Source organism: Erythrolamprus reginae, chromosome 5 (genome assembly GCF_031021105.1).
Source record: "Erythrolamprus reginae isolate rEryReg1 chromosome 5, rEryReg1.hap1, whole genome shotgun sequence".
In the NCBI taxonomy this organism is placed as follows: domain Eukaryota; kingdom Metazoa; phylum Chordata; class Lepidosauria; order Squamata; family Dipsadidae; genus Erythrolamprus; species Erythrolamprus reginae.
The window spans coordinates 23,443,730-23,461,852 of NC_091954.1; the positions used below are offsets into that span (position 1 = coordinate 23,443,730).

Consider the following 18,123-nt stretch of genomic DNA (forward strand, 5'->3'; position numbering starts at 1 on the left):
CTCTCTGATGTCTACGCTTCAGCCAGCTGCAAATCCACTGAACTATCCAAGGATTAAGTCCAATCTTCACTAATTTATCAGATTTTTATGTGGAACGGTATCAAAGGCTTTGCTGAAGTCCAGATAGGCAATATCCACGACACCACCTTCATCCAACATCTTTGTGACATAGTCAAAGAAATCAATGAGGTTAGTCTGACATGATTTGCCTTCAGTAAAGCCATGCTGATTTGGGTCCAATAAATTATTGTTGTTTAGGTGCTTATTTATCCTCTTTTTGAGTAGAGTCTCCATCATTTTAACTACAACTGATATCAAGCTAACTGGCCTGTAGTTACCAGCTTCTTCTCTGCTGCCCTTCTTCTGGATAGGCACAACACTGGCCATTCTCCAATCCTCAGGAACATCTCCTGTTAACAGGGTTTGGTTAAATAAATCAGTCAGGGGTAGCAATGACAAATCTGAGTTCTTTAAGAACTCGGGTGGATTCCATCTGGACCCATTGCCTTATTTATCTTTAATCGTTCAAGTTCTTCTAAGACATCGGCTTCTAAGATTACTGGAGCTGAATCCGTACAGCTGGAAGCAATGCTATATCCATCTATAGTATTATATTGTAATATTATATTTTGAGAAAACATAATTCAAGAGGGTTTGTGCTTAGTTTAGCAGTTCAAATCTCACCACCTGCTCAAGATTGACTCAACCTTTCATCCTGCTGAGGTGTGCTAAATGAGGACCCAGATTGTTGGGGGCAATATGCTGATTCTGTAAACCACTTATAAAAGCCTGTAAAAGCACTGCGAAGTGGTTATAAGTGTAAATGCTGTTGCTAGTTGTGGCTACATAGTGACTCTAGGCTGATTCCTTTTTTTAACTTTGCCCCCTAGATTTTGTCACTCCTACACACTCTAACATAAAGCTTCCCTTTAGCCCATGGGTATCAAACTCGCCACATCACGTTGCCATCGTGATGTTTCACGACATTTTTTGTCTTCGTGGAGCTGAGTGGACATGGCCTGCACGTGACACATTTGACCTGTGGGCCGCCAGTTTGACACCCCGGCAATCTAGCCCTTTCTTGATTGATTGTCCTTAGAATAGACACAAAGCCAAGCACATTTCAAGGCTGTTCTGGTTTTTGAGCTTTCTTTCAAAAAACCAAAATACATGTAGTTATCTTTAAGCTAAAAATAATAAGTCTATATAATTTTCCACTACCTGATCATGAAAATACTAAATTGGGTGGGACCTTTTTAGGGCCAGATGTACATTCATTTAAAGGATATAATGGTTCACTTTACCCAAGAATAAGCCCTTCACTGGCTGGCCCCTACAGTAAGGAACAACTAGCACATGTGTGAAGGATAAATCAATACAAAAGAGAGTCACGGTCAGGAGCTCAACTGTTATTAGAACCCGAATTAACCTTGCATTTGTTCAAGGGTTTTCTTTATTGTTTCCTCCCTCAGTTAAATAAAGAATCCCAAAGGTCAAGGCAAAAATATTATGCAACATTCAGAACTTTTTTCAACCCCAGTCTGCACTTATCAGTGTAATATTGAGGCCTGGAACCGTTGACTGAATGGAATCCTAGATGTGAGTAAGAATGTAAGGATGTGAGTGAGAGCATATACTGTATGTTGGCTGGGCTTTTATCAATGTTTTTGTGCTGTTTTTATGTGCTGTTCTTATTCATTGGAAGCCACCCAGAGTCCTTCAGGAGTTGGGCGACATATAAGAACAATAAATCAATCAATAAATGAATGAATCCAAAGAAAGGTCCTTTTCAGTTTCAGCCAAAATTGAAAAGTTATTCTCCTGCAATAATTTTCCTATATAACCCCACGATATTTATTCTAATGACGTGATTAGAATAAATATCGTGAAAAATCAGCATAGAATCATTATAATTTTAATTTTCCATTTTAACCATCAGAACAACCAGATAATCCTAGTTGTGAATTTTTGCAGTTCACTCTAAGTACCGTATTCGGTACTGGCGGTTCAAGATGCACTCACTTCAGTCCATCTTGGCGGGCATAAGGAAGGGCACTCTAAGTATGTATGCATCTGTTTCCAGATGCAGGCATTTACTGAAGTAAAGTTTTGAGTGAGGGTCGCAGTTCTTCAAAGAGAGTCCCACGTTTAGTAATCAAACAGATCCCCAAACCAAAGGTCTAAAAAGCAGCCAATGGGAGAGGACGTTCCTTGCCCAAGTCTCCACCACCAATCGTAAGCGCTTCCGTTGACCGATCGGCCAATGGGAGCGAGCGTACTTTTCTCTCTCCCCTCCCCTCCCCCTTCTCCGCTTATTCCAGCTTTACCTGAGGCTTTTCTCTTCGCGGCTGAGGGTTGCGGGGCGGAGGGTTCCGACCTACCCTGTTCTCGGAAGGAGCAAGAGGGGAGCAATGCAGCCCTGCATAAGAGACCCTGGAAGCGACGGGCTTTCTTTGCATTAAACTCTCCCAACATTCAACCCCCCACCCCCAGAATTGGGCTTCCCCTTTTCGCCCTATAGGTCGATCAGTCGAGAGGTTCACTGACTCGATTTTTATTTTTTCCCTATGTCCGAAACGCTGGGATCGACAGTAGCCCGAGCTGGCTGCGTGATTTCGGTGTCTCACTCCCGGGTCCCCAACGGATCTTGCAGCGGCAGCGGAGTCCTCTTGAGTCGAGATCCCCCGGGCCTCGTTCTTTGCCCCGGGATCCTCTTTGCTCCCTTCCTTCTGGAAAGCGAGCCCCCCGATTGGTCGCAGGGCAAAGTCCTGCTCTCCGATCGCTTCTTCCCGGGCCTCCAGGTCCAGGTGCTTAAAGCAAGTGAGCGCAGCAGCAGCAAAGCGGACCGGAATTGCCTGGCTGGAGACCTGGGAGAAAATAACCCGGTGCTGAGGTTTAATCCGCTTTCGGATCGCCGTCGATCCTCCCCCGACGGATGGAGGAACTGCGACGCTGAGCTCCTGATGGTAGCCGCCTGCCCGCCCTTCCAGGAGGCCTTCTCCAAAATCTTCAGCGCTTCGGATCAGTGGCATTTTGGAGGGAATGACTTGGAGCAAGAAGTCAACTCTTGGGAGCAAGAGTTGCCTTGCCTGCATTGGTTCGCTATGCTGAGGATCCTGGAGCCGGATCCCTATGGGCCAAGTTGGGTGAGCTGCATTCCATCCGGATCCCTCAGGAAGGGTGACACCGTTTACACCTGTGGCTCTCCTTTCGGCTCGTTGTGCCCAGAGATATTCATGAATACCCTTAGTAAAGGGATAGTCAGCAACCTGGCAGGTGCAAACAATGCCCTCCTCTTGATTGATGCCCGTTGCTTGCCTGGCACCGAAGGTGGTGGTGTCTTTGTCATGTCAGGAATGGGTCCTCATCTGGTGGGAATCATCGTGGCGCCACTTTGCTGGAAATCCACAGAGTGGGTGGGCTTGACTCTGATTTGTGCTATGGACTCCATTCTGGAGAGTGTCGCGGGGGTCCTTTCTGGGTCTTGGGGCTTGCTGAAGTCTTGGTTGCACCCTGCGGAACTTGTGACCAGGTCGCATGCTATGCTGGCACTCAGAAATGAACTGGACAAGCACCTGTTGGATGCTGTGGTTCTGGTAGAATGTGGACCGACCTGGGGGTCCGGGGTGATGATGAATTCAAGGCTGCTGTTAACCTGTCGGCATGTGGTTGGTGGAGCATCAAATGTCTGTATCAGGTTTCTAACCAGTCCTGACAGGTGAGTCTGAATTTTAATATCTGCTTATGTGTTTCTTTGTTCTCCTGGGTGTCTCTGATGCAACCTGAACATGCTCATCTGAGCAGCGTGGGTGAAGTTTGGAAGAGTGTAGGTGTGGCAATATTGAGGGTATGAGCATCCATCAGTGATGGTGAATCTTTTTTGGCTTGTGTGCCAAACGGATGTGTGCGCCCTAGCAAGCATGCCCATGTCCTTCTGCCATGCATGTGCACAACACCCCCCCTCCCCATGCACACAGGCCTCACAATGGACTCCTGATGCCTGGGGACAGTAAGAAAAAATTTGTTTCTGAACTTCCGGTTGGCCTGTCGGGCCATTTTTCACAAAAAACAGCTGAAAAGAAGGCCACAAGTTAACTGACGCAAGAGCTGACATAATGCAACACCTTGCTTACCCTCCGATATGGCTCTGTGTGCTGCCCAAAAAAATAAAGGGAACACTCAAAGAACACATCCTAGATCTGAATGAACAAAATATCCTCATTGAATACTTTATTCTGTACAAAGTTGAATGTGTACGACAGCATGTGAAATTGATTATCAATCAGTGTTGCTTCCTAAGTGGACAGTTTGATTTCACACAAGTTTGATTTACTTGGAGTTATATTGTGTGGTTTAAGTGTTCCCTTTATCTTTTTGAGCAGTGTATAATACATAGGTAGTATTATTTAACCCTCTTCTAGTTCTGACTGCCATGACTATGAACTTGGTGAAAAGTCTTGACAGTCTTGATGATGTGAACATGCATAATCTCATTCTCAGACTGGAGCTTCAGCTTCCCCAATTTTCCCTGAGCAAACATTGCAAAGGCTGGCTGAAGCCCAGTTCAGTTGTGGAAGGAGCCCAGTGTCGTGGCCTACCAGCAGCGAGCAGAGCTGGTGGCAGACTCGAACAGTGAGGAGGTTGGGTAGGAACATGGGCCAGTCCAAGAGTCTGGGAAAGACTCTGATAAGTTCTCTGCACACTTCTCAGTTTTACATCCCAAAAAAGGCACAATCCCGCTCTCCTACCGAAAGTATCTGATACACACACAAAAATATTTTGATTTACTTTGACGGCTGTTAGTTGCAAAACTGTTGTGGTTTGCTCTGGCCCAGCTCCTGCTGCAAGGAATGTGGAGGTGGATGCAGGGGAAACATCAACATGTCATAGGCCTGCTTTATTGCCGACAGAGTCAGATAGTGCAATTTCCTCGGACGAAGAAGAAGGTGAGGGTGACTTGGAAGAAGGGGGCTTGGCACACAGCCCAGGAAGCCAATCTCCATTATCTTCGGTTGATTTGGATGAGGAATTGTTAGACCCACGCATGCGCAGAATTATGCATAGAAGAGACCAATTGAAGAAATATTACAGGAGATAAGAGAGGCCACCTGTGTTTGGGTGGGGCACCAGTAATTAGAGCTGCTAATATAAATAGCAGCGTGCTGGCTTGGCCGTTGTGGAAGATTATCTGATTGTTGTTCTTCAGGACCGTGCCTTGCTGTTTCTGGACTTTGTTGATTTTTCACGACTTTGAAACCAAAGCAGAGCAGTGTGTGTGTTTCACTTCATGGAAGAAAGAGGGCTGTGATGTTCCTTCACAGCTGCTAGCTAAGTACTTAAGGACTGATTAAGGGGATTGTACAGCCTACCAGGTTGTTTTGGGACAAGTGCTCTTTGCAATACAAAAAGGGTGCTTTGTTTCTTTTGAATTTTTGTGATAAAGAACATTGTTTTTGAACTTTCAAGTGTGTGTGTGTCTGAAATTTGTACCCTTGAATTTTCGGGAGACTCATACCATAGAGCCAGGCAGAACAAAAACCTACTGATGGATTTTATTGGTTGCATCCTCATTTTGACCAGCCGAACAGTGCCAAATTATGTTTTGCTTTCAGTCTCTTTCAAATATTGATTTCATTTTTTTCCTCCTAGGGATTCTGTAGTGAAGGGAAAGGTAGTGTTTGCAACAAAGGACACTTCTCCCTATGATGTTGCATTAGTGGAGTTGCAAGAAGGTTTATCCACATTGCCAGAGCTTCCTCTAGCAACAACGTTTCATCCAGGTGAGAACAGAGTAATGCATCCAGGTTGGTGCTTCTTTTTTGCCATTTTGTCTACATAGGGCTGTAAAGAAGAATAAAAATGATGGACGGGACCTTGGAGATATTCTAGTCCCATCCTTTGCTCAATCAGAAAATTGTACACAATTCCAGAGAAATGGCTGTCCAATCTGTTCTTTTAAACTTCCAGTGATGAAGCACCTACAACTTCTGAGGGAAAACTATTCCATTGTTTAATTATTCTCACTGTCAGAAAATTTCTCCTTAATTCTACGATGTGTCTCTCCTTAATTAGTTTCCATCCATTATTCCTTGTCTGTCCTTGGAAAATAGCTTGGCCCCCTTCCATTTTGTGGCAGCCCCTCAGATATTGGTACACTGCTATCATGTCTTCCCTGGTCCTTCTTTTCACTAGACTAGTCGTGCCCAGTTCCTATAACCATTCATATGTTTTAGCCTCCAATCCCCTAATCATCTTGGTTGTTATTCTCTGCACTCTTTCTAAAGTCTCAACATCTTTTTGTAGTGTGGTGACCAGAGCTGTTTGCAGTACTCTAGGTATGTTCTTACTAAGGCTTTATAGAGTGGTATTGGTACCTCACTTGATTTTGATTGCATCCATCTGTTAATTTAAGATTGCATTGCCTTTATTGGCCGCCACCACACACTGCTGGCTCATATTTAATTGGCTATCCACTAAGACTCCAAAATCCCTCTCACAGTTACTGCTATTAAGCCAGATTTCACCCACTCTATATGTGTAAAGCATATATGTGTGTATGCTATATGTGTAAAGCAGTTTTTCCAAAATGAATCCATTGCTTCTCATTTAGAACAGGTTACTTTAATCATTTTGGAAATATTTGGAGCTTGGCATCAGAATTGTTTGGAGCTTGAAATACTTCTAACGTTTTCAAAAGAGCTCTTAGGAAGTAAGTGTTTTGAACACACAATAATTACCTCATACTCAGAGTTTATGCATTAAGTGGTTTACAGCTGCTGTGTTTTTCACAGCACAGCTATTTATGGAGATCTGCATGAGCAGGTGAAAGAGGTGTCTAATGAAAAAAGTGACTTGTGACTGGTCCTCACACTTATGACCATCACAGTGATCCTGTGGTTACATGATTATGACTCAGTTGCTTGGCAACAGGCATATATTTAGAATAGTTGCAAAATTCCAGGGTCATGGGACTTAACAATCTTCGAACTGGCTTCTGAGACGCCAAATCAATGGGCAATCTGGCAGGGCAGTTGCAAATCAAAGTGAGTGAGTGAGTGAGTTAGAAAAATTTCATCAAGAACTAAGGAGAAACTTCCTAACAAAGAAAACAATTAACCAGTGGCACAGCTTGCCTTCAGAAGTTGTAGGGATTCCATCACTGGAGGTTTTTAAGAAGAGACTGGACAGTCACTCGTCTGAAATGGGCAATGATGGTGAACCTATGGCACGGGTGCCACATGTGGTACGCGGAGCCATATCTGCTGACACGTGAGCCCTTGCCCTAGCCGGCCAGGTGATTTTTGGCTCCCACAGAGGCTTTGGGAGAGCGTTTTTGTCATCCAGAGAGTCTCCAGGGGGTGGGGGAGGGCATTTTTATCCTCCTCTGTCTCCAGGGAAGCCTTTGGAGCCTGGGGAGGGCGAAACACAAGCCTCCTGGCCCCACCAGAAGTTGGGAAACAGGCTGTTTCCAGCCTCCAGAGGGCCTCCATGGGGTGGGGAAGCTGTTTTCACTCTCCCCAGGCATTGAATTATGGGTGTGGGCACTGGCATGCGTGATAGCGCGCATGCTCTTTTGGCACCCAAGGAAGAAAAGGTTTGCCATCACTGATATAGGATCTCCTGATTAGCAGTGAGTTGGATTAGAACAGAGGTTGGCAACCTTAAAAACTCAGACTCATTCGTACCTGTTTCCAAGAGAAAACAAAACACTGGGAGCCACAAAACTGGGGTGGGTGTGGCCAGCTCCACCTCACTCCCATCAAATCACAAAACCACCTCTCCCAAGGTTTTGTTGATGTGGGGTTTTTTTCTGTGAGAAAAAGGTATCTCTCTCTTTTCCCTCTCTCTTTCTCTCACTCCATCTCTCATTCTTCCTCTCCTATCATTGCTCCCCCTCTTCTTTCTTTCTTTCTTTCTTTTTCTATCTATCTATCTATCTATCTATCTATCTATCTATCTATCTATCTATCTATCTATCTATCTATCTATCTATCTATCTCTATCTCCCTTTCTCCCCTTCCATCTCTCTCTCCCTCTCCCCCCCTCATCTCTCTCTTTCTCCCTCTCCCCCCCTTGTCTCTCTGTGTGCTGAGGAATTATCCCCACCCCCAGCTTCTTTTCGGGTGACTCTCCTCTCGCGACTCCCTGTCTGGCTGTGGCGTGCAAAACCCTCTTCAAGGCGCAAAAGTGCACGCCGGGGTGGGCGGCTGCTTGTCTGAGGGTCTTTGGACCTGGCTTCTCTCCTACTTTAAGGATCCGGTCATTGCCTTGCCGTGTTCCATCCCAACCCCCCTTCCTGCAGCTCTTCAGCTGAGCGGTGAGGGTGTGAGCTCCAGCCTGAGGCAGCAGGAAGAAAAGGCTGCCTTATGCACCGATGTGGCATGAACGCAGCAACAGGGCCCAAGGATCTGTCCATCGCCTTGCCATGCCCCCCTCCCCCCTGCATGAGAGGAGGAGGAGGGTCGCCAGAGCGAAGACAGCCTTTGCTTCCCACTGTTTCCAGCTGGAGCTTATGCCCACCCTACTCCGCTGAAGAACTGCAGGGTGGGCGGGGTGGGGTGGGGGTAACAGAACACAGCAAGGTGATGGTCAGATCCTTAGGGTAGGAGAGAAGCTATGTCCAAAGACCCTCTTTAATTAAGCCACTGACCGCCCTCCAAGTTTGCCTTTGTTACAATTTGTCACTCACTTGAGGATATCCCTGCGCATGCACACCCTCCTGATCCCGCCATAGCCAGCAAGAGCGGAAGGAGGGTCACCGAAAGGGAAGGTTCAGCCGGGGGTGGCTATGTTGCTCAACCAACGCCAGAGAATCAGTAGCCCCGGCTGCTTCTCCATTCCCGCTGTTGCCTTTGCCTTCTCAGTTCAGGTGAGGAAGGGGAGGGCGAGGCCAGACAGTAATGGGACAGGAGCCACAGCAGGGGCGCCAGAGCCACATGTGGCTCTGGAGCCGTGGGTTGTCTACCCCTGGACTAGAAGACTTCCAAATTCCCCTTCAACTTTGTCAAATGATGTCTAGCAAATCAGTTGTAGTCATATGTATGCCGCCCCTCTCCGAGTCTGTGGAGAGGGGCGGCATACAAATCCAATAAATAATAATAATAATAATAATAATAATAATAATAATAATAATAATAATAATAATAATATTATATGATTCCTCTTGTAATGACTGCACCATTCAACAATGCATTTTCAGTTGCTGTTGTGCTAACAAGTCAAGGCTACCCATACTTTCCATCTTAAAGTACTTATGAATGACAACAACAAATGTGCAACTGGACTTTCTGGTTTTCTTTGAAGACGTTTTGTTTCTCATCCAATAAGCTTCTTCAGCTGTGAGCACCTTCAAGTACCTTTGAGACAACCATGACCTAGATGGCTGAGAATCTCCATAGAAAGACCACCAAATATTTAGTCCCAAATTTGCTTTTTATTTGCAAGGATACTTAGTTAAGGTACCCAAAAAATGACAAAAAGTAAAATATATTTTACACCGCAACAATATAGCGGTGGCACACAGAATATGATAACAAGGTTCATGATGACTGTTGTCTGCTTTTTATGTTCTTCAATCAGGAGAAGATGTGAGTATTGTGAGCTTTGGTGTTTTTGGTCAGGCCTGTGGACCATCTGTGACATCAGGAATCCTCTCGGCTGTGATCACCGTGGAAGATAAGGCAGTGATGCTCCAGGCAACCAGTGCGGTGCATGGTGGCTCAAGTGGAGGCGCCCTTTTTGGCACCCACAGTGGGAAACTTCTAGGTAAGGTGGTTAGATGAAGAGATGGATTTGCAGCCAGCAAAATTCTCAACTGTTAACCCAGTGCTTTTCAAATAGTGGGGTGCACTTCCTGGGGGGGTGGAGTGATGCCAAGGGGGCGTGTGTGATCCTGGGGAAACATGCATTGTCCCTCTCGATGGATTCCCCAGGACAGGGAATGTTTTCCCAGTTGCATGCAGTTCTGAGCCCGGAAGAGAAGGTGGCCAGGCAGGGTGGAGCAGCTGCATGGGTTCTTGTTGTTCTCGGCGGGCGCCATAGTAGCCATTAATGGCATGGTGAACTTGCTGCTGGACAAGGGGGAGCGTCCTCTGCAGCTGGGTGAAAGCTTCGAAAGGCACCCTAAAACCTTCCACATTGAGTGCCCGGCAAAGGCAGCGCTTATGGGCCAGGATGGCGACTCCAAAACATTGGCTTGATTAAGCTGGCCTGACCCGTGTCAAAAGAGGCCCTGACCATGGTAGCCTATGCTTGCCTATCCGATAACAGATTCCACTGAGTTCAGTGTTTCTTACTCCCAGGTAAGTGAGTAGAGCAACCTTCCCCTGCCAATAGTTTACCTGCAGCTTATAATAAGTAAAATAATAGATTTTAACACTAAAATTCCATTAGGGCCCACATTGGAGAGTTGGCGGTGGGGGGAGTGAAATATTTACTTCTTCCTGGGGGGAAGGGGGGGGGGCTAACAGAAAATAATTGAGAAGCACTGTGACATAAAGAAAAATCTGTGGTGTATAATGATTACACTTCCTTTGTCCTTCATCTCACTTCCTGAGGATATCAGCTTAAAGAAGAACCGTTGAAACTTACCTGAACGGTCTTCTCGATGCACTGCAAGGAGAGTCCAACGTGGGTAATTCTCCAGTCTCATTGGAGGGACTGAGTTTTAATTTATACATTATGCAGGCACCGCCCCCTAGCCCACCAGTCATACATAAACGAAGGAGCAGTAAACTATAACTTTTTATTATTAAACAACTGGAAGGCAACAAGCCCGGTCAAATACTTAACAATGTAAGGCGAGAAGGCCCTTGGTCCACCAACTGGGTGGGTTTTGGACTCTCCTTGCAGTGCATCGAGAAGACCGTTCAGGTAAGTTTCAACGGTTCTTCTCCAATGCACTTGCAAGGAGAGTCCAACGTGGGATGTACCCAAGACATAATAAACGGGAGGGAAACAGGTCCAAGGGCGTTCAAGTGGAACACACCCTCTGTAACACCCTCCTCCCAAAGGCTGCTTCCGCTGAAGCGAAAGTGTCAATCCGGTAATGCTTGATGAAGGTAGAAGGAGCTGCCCATGTGGCTGCTCTACAAATCTCTTCGATCGAAGCTTGAGTTGACCAGGCTGCCGAAACTGCCGCACTACGAGTCGAGTGTCCCGTTATTCCTTGAGGAATCGTCTGTCCGGACACCTTGTAAGCCTCAGAAATACACGCTCGTATCCAACGACTGATAGATCGTGAGGACACCTTAGTGCCCGTGGCATGTGACGCAAAGGATACAAACAATGCTTCCGATGATCGGCAGTATTGTGTCCTACGGATATAAATTTTGATCGCACGTCTCACGTCCAGTTTATGCCATCTGAGTTCAGATGGATGCGTGCCATGTGTACAGAAATCAGGCAATACTATTTCTTGAGTCCTATGGAACCCAGAGTTCACCTTAGGGATAAATGAAGGGTCCAACCGGAGGACCACCCTATCCGGATGGAACAAACATAAATCAGGTCTTACCGATAGGGCCGACAACTCCGACACCCTTCTGGCCGAAGTGATGGCAACTAGAAAGGCCGTCTTTATGGACAGAAGGCGCATTGATATCGTCCTCAACGGTTCGAAAGGTGGAGCTGTCAAGGCCTTAAGCACCAAGGTAAGGTCCCAGGAAGGGAAACGATGGATAGCCGGCGGTCTAATGTTCGTCGCTCCTTTCAAAAAGTCCCGAATCCAGGGGTGACGTGACAAAGGTCGGTAACAATCTGGACTTAAAAGCGTCGACAAAGCGGCCATGTGGCGGCGCAAAGTGTTAGGGGCCAAGCCCTTATCCAAACCCGCCTGAAGGAAGCTTAAAACAGTCCCTGGCAAGGCGGCTAAGGGGTCGATTTCCTGACCTGCGCAGAAAGTGCAGAACGCTGTCCAGGTGGACTGATAAATCCGCTGGGTAGCTGGTCTACGCGCAGCCTGCATGGTAGTGATGACCGAGTTGGGGAGCAGGAGGCGCCTCAGCCGGTCCCCTTCAAGTTCCACACGGTTAGACTCCACCATTGGGGATCTGGATGCGCAATGCACCCCTGGCTGAGGGCTACCTGATGATCTGGAATCCTCCACGGTGGAGAGACCGACAACTCCATTAGGTCCGAGAACCATGCTCGTCGAGGCCAAAAGGGAGCTACTAAGAGTACCTCGGCACGCTCCTGGATGATCTTCTGTAGGACCCTCTGAAGGATGCGAATCGGCGGAAACGCGTACAGGAGCCCCTTCGGCCATGGAAGGCGCAATGCATCTACCCCTTCCGAGCCCGGAGATGGGAACCGGGAAAAAAAGCGAGGTAGCTGCGCGTTGTGGCACGTTGCGAACAGATCCAGGATCGGCGTGTCGAACCGAGAGATCAGGGTCCTGAATACAGTGGGGTCCAGTTTCCATTCTGCTGGATCCAGGGTCCTGCGGCTCAGCCAATCCGCCCATACATTCTCCTGGCCTGAGATATGCTCGGCCGAAAGAGAGGCCAGGTGGACCTCTGCCCATCTGAACAGGGAGTTGGCCTCCTGCATCAGACGGCCGGACCTCGTCCCGCCCTGGTGGTTGATGTAAGTGCGAGCGGAAACGTTGTCCGTTAGGACCAGGACATGGCTGCCCTGCACTAGATGAGCAAAGTCCAGCAGGGCGAGAGACACTGCCCTCAATTCCAAATAATTGATATTGACGTTCTGTAAATCCCGAGGAGTCCACAGACCCTGCGCCACGTGAGATGCAAGGTGGGCACCCCACCCAAACAGGCTGGCGTCTGTTGTGAGCGTGATGAAGTCCTGAACTTGAAAGGGCGACCCCCTCTGGATAGCGGCTGAAGTCCACCATCGCAGGGACCTCCTGACTTCTGCAGGGAGAATCACCTGCGTTTTGGAATGGCCGATCTTCCTCCTTTGGTAGGGTAGGAGGAACCATTGGAGGGAGCGAATGTGTAACCTGGCCCAGGGCACTACGTCTATGCAAGAGACTAGTGTGCCCAAGATCTTCGAGAGGAAGGCCAGGGAAGGTCTTGGTTGTAATGACAGTGTCTGTAGTAGAGTTCTGATAGTGGACTGTCTGTCCCCTGAGAGGAAAACCTGGCACAAGTCCGTGCCTATGATGGTGCCCAGATGAGCCAATCTGGTCGTTGGGGTTAAATGACTCTTTTCCAGGTTTATGGTAAACCCGAAAGTTCGTAGGGTCGTCAAGGTTAGATGGATATCCTGTTGCGCCCGGTCCCGGGACCTCGACAGAATTAGTATGTCGTCGAGATATGCCATGAGGCGCACTGACCGGTGTCTCAAGGTGGCCGTGAGGACGTCTAAAAGTTTGGTGAACGTCCTCGGCGCCGATGACAGACCAAATGGCATTGCTCGATATTGGTAATGAGAGCCGTTGATGGAAAACCGGAGGAATTGTCTGTGCTCCTGTAATACCGGTACATGGAGGTAGGCCTCCTTGAGATCGATGGAGGAGAGGAGGTCTCCCGGTCGTATGGATTGGAGTATAGACCTGAGGGAGTGCATTTTGAATTTTTGATAACGCACATACAGATTCAACCGTTTGAGATTTAGAATCAAACGGACCCCGCCCGAAGATTTGGGGACAAGGAAAACGATGGAATAGAAACCTGTTCCCTTCAGGTGAAAGGGGACCTCCTCTATCGCTTCTATCTCCAGGAGGTGCTCTATTTCCCGGTGCAACAGTGCCCTCTTTTGGGGGTCTGTCATTTGAGGACAAGCAATGAAGCGGTGTGGGGGTACACGGAGAAAGTTGATCCGCAACCCCTGCGTTGCCGTGTCCACGGCCCAGGAGTCGAGGGATGCAGCCCTCCAAGCGTTGGCGAAGTGGAGGAGCTTGCCCCCCCAGAGGGTAGGGGTCTGAAGAGTCACTTCCCACGTTTGGAACCCTTAAAATTGGAACCTCTGTAAGGACGGCGTCCCTGCTGGTAGGGTCTGCCTCGGTCTGCAAAGTACGGTCTGTCCTGGCGGAAACCTCCCTGATTGAAAGAGCCCTGGGAGAAGGTCCTCGAACCCTGGGAGACGGCTGAGGAGGGCTCGGCACGAAAGTTCTGCCGTCTATAGAATGGGGTGAAACGCCTCTCTCCCCTCCTGTTTGACCTGGGGAGCACCTTCTTTTTGTCCTTATCCTTGATAAGGACCTTTTCAAGAGAATCGCCAAACAACTGTTCCCCTTGGAACTTGGCTGAGGCTAGGCGCCATTTTGATTTTACGTCCGCCTGCCAGCTTCGCAGCCAAATTAATCTCCGGGAGGACAAGGATGATGCTAGTGCCCGAGATGCAAACTTGGCCGCGTCCATCGTAGCGTCGGCGGAGAACTCCGTTGCCGCCAGCAGTTTATTCAAGTCCTGACGGAGCTTGCCATCCTCCTGGCTAGTCCGTGATTGCATGTCCTGTATCCACAGGATAGTTGCCCTATTAAAAAATGAGGCAGCCGAAGCTGCTCGCAGGGCCCAGGCGGCCATTTGATGTGTTTTCATAACCACAGTCTCGGCTCTTTTGTCTTCCGCTTTCAGTCCTTCAGAAACCTCAGAGGGGACTAAGGCGTTAGACACCAAGCTTGCCACAGGAGAGTCTATGGTTGGTGGCGTTAGAAGAGATTCCATTTCCTGATTGAAGGTGTAATATTTTCGATCAATCAAAGAAGGCCCTTGCGCTGCTGCTGGTGCCTCCCAAGGTCTCTTAATATTATCAAGGAAAATATCCGATGAGGGGATGGTTTCTGGCTCTTTCTTTGGTACCGAAAGCAAGACCCCCTTTGAAGCTTGTGCAGCGGCATCTGTAGGCAACTTCCCCTCTCCTGCCCCTTCAAACACTAGCTTAGCCTTATTCAGCATGATCCGAAACAGAGAGGGCTTAAAAAGTCCAACCAGGCTCGGTGGCTCGGGAGGTTGCTCATCCCCCGACAACCCCTCACCTTCATCACTTTCCTCCTCTCTGAGGTACAAGTCTTCCTCCATGGAGCCCTGAAAGGAGGCTGGAGCCGGAGGGGCCCAGACATTCCTCTGCCTCTGTGGAACAGGGGGCATTGGGGCCTGTTGTTGAGCTCCCACTGTGATGCCCTGGGCATAAACACTGCTTATTAGATCTTGGAGGTGTGGAGGCATGTTCTGCCAAGTGTCCAAAGAACTCCTTAGACCCACAGCTGATGGTGTAAAGGTGGCTGTGGCCTGGCTAAACTGCCCTCCAGAAATGTTCTGTTGAGTAAGCTGACCTCCTGAAGTAAGTAGGGGGCGTTCAGGCGACCAATCTCGTTCCGTTGCCGAGCCTGCGACCCCAGCTATTCCTGTTAAGGGGGAGGCCGGGGGGGCTGTGGGCCCCAACAGCAAATTAGGCTGAGGCAGCACTGTAGATTGTTGTCGCTGAGAGATTTCTAATTGTCTCTCTAAAGCACGAATCCTCTTCTCTGCCTCCTTCAGTGAGGCACTCTGAGAGGCCTTGGCCTTGGCCTTTTCCACATGAGGCCTTTCCTTGGGGGTAGCGGGCCGGATGGATGTGGCCACCTCCTCCCCCGAGTGAGCAGAAGCATCCGTCATTGTAATCACTCACAAACCTGACCGTAGAAACCAAGGCCTTTTGTGCGATCACGCAACCGATATCTCTCAAACAACTCTCTCAAAGAGAAATGTCTTTTACGGCTGCGTGTCTCCGGGCAGAACAGGGGCGTGACCAGGAGCAATTTGACAAGGTCGCTTCCAGACCATGTCACCGAAAAATGGCTGCCGCGCCGTTGCCATGGCAACCGGCGCGACGCTAACGGCCTTTCCCGCTCATTCCTGCTGAGGGGTAACTAAAGATGGCGGCCGCGCCGTTGTCAAGACAACCGGCGCGCATTTCCAAGGCCGCTCCTGTCCTGAGGCTTCGGTAAGAGGCCGTTCCGTTTTTCCCCTGCTCGCCCTGTCGGTCGCCTCTTTTTTCCCTGGCTCAGGTCTATTCGTCGGGAGGGGCAGGCCCCTCCCAACGGCAACCGCCTCCACCGCCGGGAGCGACCTCGGAGGCCGGGAACCCGGTTGCCCTGTATTAAACAGTTCTTTCCCCCTCCCACAGACGCTACACGCTGTCAGTGAGTTTGAAGGAAAGAGGAGGGGGCAGGGCACACAAGCAGCTATTAGAACCCACGGAGGGCCTAAATAGCTGTTGAAAAGGAGGGAGCCACTCCAAAGTACCTGCAGAAAAACAAAAGGAAAAAGGAAGAAAAAGCATTAGTATCAGTTTCAAATTTTTTAATACTAACACTTTAATACTATTTTTAATACTTTTCTGAAGAGAAAACTCAAAAAGGTCCCTTTACTGCGACTGAGTTTTCATGACTGGTGGGCTAGGGGGCGGTGCCTGCATAATGTATAAATTAAAACTCAGTCCCTCCAATGAGACTGGAGAATTACCCACGTTGGACTCTCCTTGCAAGTGCATTGGAGAAAGTAAGTTTCTAGCTTTCAGTTTAAGAAAGGCGAATTTGTTGTCCTTTACACGTCTCTGAACTGCAGTTCTTAGCAGACACAACCAGATGCCTCTAGCACAGGGGTGTCAAACTCAATTTGATTGAGGGCTGCATCAGGGCTGTGTTGACCTTGGGGTGACCTACTTGGGTGTGGCAAACTTGATGGGTGAGACAAGTTTGATGCCACTATCCAAAACTGTTTCCTCTTTGCACTGGGCACACCAGGCCCAAGACATGCTGGCCTGATGTTTCCTCTTCGCGTTGAGCAGACTGGGCCCCAACCACATCACGGTCTGGATCCAGCCCTCAGGCCTTGTGTTTGCCACTCCTGCTCTAGCACACAGTTTCTCACGTTAGCGCCTACAAATTATTCAGCTCTTTGAATGATTCATTTTAACAGCGCAAATCTTCCCAAAGCTTCTCAGTCTCCTCTCCATTAATGTTGCATTTTTTGCTGCTTTGTGTGGGCTATTGTCCAGATATTGAATTCCGTTCTTTTCTTCCTCTGTGTTCCATTTGCAGGAATTGTTGCCAGCAACACAAGGGATAACAGTGTTGGTGTGACCTACCCTCACCTAAACTTTAGCATCCCCATTACAGTCCTGCGGTCAGCCATCTTGGACTATATCCATCATGGAAGTCTGCATGGCTTTCAAGAACTAGACAGAGTAGCAGAAAGAATTCAGGTTGTCTGGAGACTCCAAAGAGAACCCGTGGAGATGCCACTCAGCAAACTATGAGAATTTTCACTGAATGAAGAAGAATAGAAGACTATCAGCTTCATATATCCTGGGTCCAGGCTACCTGTTGAATTGTCTCATCCTGCTAGGACAAGCCTTGTCCCACTAAGAGCCTTCTCTGCTGCATCCCCTGCCCTTTGGGATATCTTACCCTTCAAAGTGAGGTCTGTCTCCACCCTCTTATCATTCCTTAAGACTGAGGACCTGGCTGGAAGAGTTCCACACTGGAGGTGGCTGTTAGATTGATGGCAAACCCCACCTCACCACTTGCTCTCTGCTTCTCTCCCCATCTTTTATTCTCATCTTGATGTATCATTGTTTTCTTTTTCATTCTTTATTCCCTTGTTCCATTGCTTTTCTTACTCTTGTGCTTGTGTTTTTTTTCATTTTTCTGTGTTGTAAGCCATCTAGAATAGCCCCATCTGCAAGATAGGATACATATAAAGTTAACAAATAATAAAATACCACCTGCCCTGATCCCACTATACCGGGTTAAAGTGCTTCTATTGCTGTTGTAATCAATTCTGTTTATGGCATTGACGCCAAATTGAGGGATTACAGGGTTGTATAAATAAAAGAGAGAGTTTCATTTGTTTCAGTAGCAATAGCACTTAGACTTGCCATATTTTTCGGAGTATAAGACGCACCAGAGTATAAGACACACAGTTTTTGGAGAGGAAAATAGGGAAAAGAATTTGCTTACCAGGTATTCATCTGGCTAGTGCCCATAGTCTGTCAGCTTCAGCACATTATTTTATCCCCTGGTTTTAGGACTTTAAAAAAACTTCATTCGCAGAGAGTAACAATGAAATAGTTTGCAACCTGGTAAGAGCTTGGGAACATTGTTAGCACCTGATTAGGGTTGGAAAGAAACATTTGGAGCAAGTTAGACCAATGGGGGGGGGGGGGAGCCTGCAA

The 18,123-nt window shown here is 48.1% G+C and overlaps 1 protein-coding gene across 1 annotated transcript; it reads left to right on the forward strand.

The window, feature by feature from the left end:
• Window positions 1-2,307: 2,307 nt before the first annotated feature.
• On the forward strand, window positions 2,308-17,810 carry TYSND1 (trypsin like peroxisomal matrix peptidase 1). Its single transcript, XM_070753953.1, has 4 exons — window positions 2,308-3,718; window positions 5,650-5,780; window positions 9,580-9,765; window positions 16,988-17,810. The coding sequence occupies exons 1-4, from the start codon at window positions 2,568-2,570 to the stop codon at window positions 17,203-17,205; spliced, it is 1,686 nt and encodes a 561-aa protein (XP_070610054.1). The 5' UTR covers window positions 2,308-2,567; the 3' UTR covers window positions 17,206-17,810.
• Window positions 17,811-18,123: the final 313 nt, after the last annotated feature.